General features: G+C 54.6%; 1 protein-coding gene across 1 annotated transcript in view; it reads left to right on the forward strand.

Moving 5' to 3' along the window:
- The window catches only part of VOLCADRAFT_99708 (uncharacterized protein), a gene marked incomplete at both ends in the record, with an annotated part of 7,543 nt that overhangs the window by 4,628 nt on the left and 737 nt on the right, over nucleotides 1-2,178 (forward strand). The window contains 4 exons of the mRNA XM_002958379.1: nucleotides 494-515; nucleotides 1,253-1,366; nucleotides 1,493-1,624; nucleotides 2,050-2,057. Of these exons, the coding sequence (XP_002958425.1) occupies nucleotides 494-515; nucleotides 1,253-1,366; nucleotides 1,493-1,624; nucleotides 2,050-2,057 (276 nt within the window). The remainder of the gene's footprint in view (nucleotides 1-493; nucleotides 516-1,252; nucleotides 1,367-1,492; nucleotides 1,625-2,049; nucleotides 2,058-2,178) is intronic.

A 2,178-nucleotide genomic window follows, 5' to 3' on the forward strand; every position in this document is an offset into this window, starting at 1 on the left:
GGGGATGTGGGGGATGTGGGGATGTGGGGGATGTGGGGATGTGGGGATGTGGGGATGTGGGGGATGTGGGGATGTGGGGGATGTGGGGATGTGGGGATGTGGTTGAATGACGGGTGTTGAGCGTTGGTGTTGATGGGGGTGTGAGTGAGTGTGGGGTGTGTGTACGGCAAGGGCATGAAGGCCTCTGGAGTTAGTGGATAGGATGGCTGCAGAGGGAGATGCACTGTGCTGCTCCTTTTACCTGGTGCTTGGGGTTTGTTTCAGATGGGTAGTTATTTGGAGGTTTGTCAGTTGGACGACATTTGTTAGCTAGTTAGTTGGCAATGCCGTTTGTTTCTTTTGTTGTAATCCCCTCTTTTTTGTTACCTCCTCCCCCCCCTGGCCCCCCCGCATTTCCCCCTTCTTTTGTCCCCTCCCACCGGCATGTGGCTGCGTACGACACTACTGCTGCAACTGCATTCGGTTGTTGCTCATGCGGTTGCTACTGTCCTAGGTGCTGGCGACGTTGGCGTTAGGTGAGGCGGGCCGGTGGTTGACCAGTTCAGGTAACCGACTTGTGGTTGGCGGTTGGCCGTTGATCATTACAGTGCTGGGACCAGACATTGGCAAACAGGGTATCCATGGTTTCGGGAACGGGTCTAGTTCTGTCTTCCAGTACAATTTCTGTTACAAGGCCGCGGAATGGAAATGCGTTTTTTGCAATAGTTTGACATTCGTGTACGGCGGATGGTCGTATTTCTGCAAGCCGGCCGGCTTCGAGACCTCAATTTCTGTTTTCGGGAGTTTCGGGTCGTACGGAAACTCCCGAAGCGTTTGCCGATGTCTGGCTGGGACGTGTGATTTAGGGATGGTGACGTTGTCGTCGTACACGGTGGTTGTGTCTGTACGGCATTTCTTCACGGCTTATCTACATTACGAAGATCTTCTCCCCTCTTTTCCCGCCGTCTCCCCCCCCATTCCCCCCTCCGCCGTCTGAAACCCATTTCACCCTTTTCTTAGTCCTGGTACGGCGTGTCTTATTGCCTGCCCCAATCTCAATTTAGTACCTCTATCCGTACACTCTTCCTCCGTACAGTTTCATTTATTCCATTTTATACTCTTATGAAGCGTGTCTATTGTTTCAGACGGTCGTGCATCCGTCCCTTGTAGGGCTTGAGGGGGTCGGGGGAGCCCTCACCTCACCTCACCCCACCTCACCTCACCTTAACCTCAGAGAGGGCATTTCCGTCCCCCTCACCTCCCCCAACCCCAGGGGGAGGGGGAAATAGCCGACTCAGTAGGACACAGAACCTCATCACGTGCGCACTTCTCAACGCCTCAACCGCCGTTTCATCATCATCATCATCATCATCATGCAGCTCAGCTCGTGTGTGTATCCATTTCCTCGCCCCCCCTTTTTATCTTCCCCTCCTGACACCTGCATTTATTTACATGTATGTATGTATGTATGTATGTATGTATGTATGTATACACGCATGTGACACGCGACCAGGTCTAGCTGAGGGTGTGGGTGAGAACTCCAACGGGTGGGTGTCCTCGGTCATCTTGGCGGCGCAGAAGGCCGCGAACGCCACCGCGCTGTTCACATCCGCTGCGGCATTGGACCGGGCGCTCCACAACGATGGTGGGTTGCGTATGTATGTCTATGCGTGTGTGTGTGTGGGGGGGGGGCGGGCCGTACAAAGCCGTCCGGCACCATCGGAGGGCACATCATGTGTTGAGCGACGGCACCATTGAGGGGTCCCAGGCCGCAGCCTCCTGTCCGGGACGTTTGCATCCCCCTTTGAAAACAATTTCGTAAGGTGGTCAAGCCATTAGCGTTACCGTTACCGTTACCGTTGATCGTCGTCGGTGGTTTTACCCAGCAAAAGAAGAAGAAACCCCACACATACAGAACCACTTGTTGGTCCCTAACAAATTACCCCAGGGGGCAGCAAAAACGATTTCACAGCATGGGTTGTTGTTGTTGTTGGTGGTGGTGGGTGCTGTTGTTGTTCTTCTTGTGGTTGATGTTGCGGAGCATGCAGGGGCCCCCGGGTTTCCCCTCAGGTGGTTACGTAAGGGCAGGAGTCTACCGTACACTTGGTTTCCTCTAACCCTCCCCCCCCCTCCCCCACTCGTTCGTGGTTCGTCTTTCCCCCCTCCCCCCCCTTCATATCCGCCGATCTCGCCAGATGG

Source organism: Volvox carteri (assembly GCF_000143455.1).
Source record: "Volvox carteri f. nagariensis unplaced genomic scaffold VOLCAscaffold_93, whole genome shotgun sequence".
NCBI classification, from domain to species: domain Eukaryota; kingdom Viridiplantae; phylum Chlorophyta; class Chlorophyceae; order Chlamydomonadales; family Volvocaceae; genus Volvox; species Volvox carteri.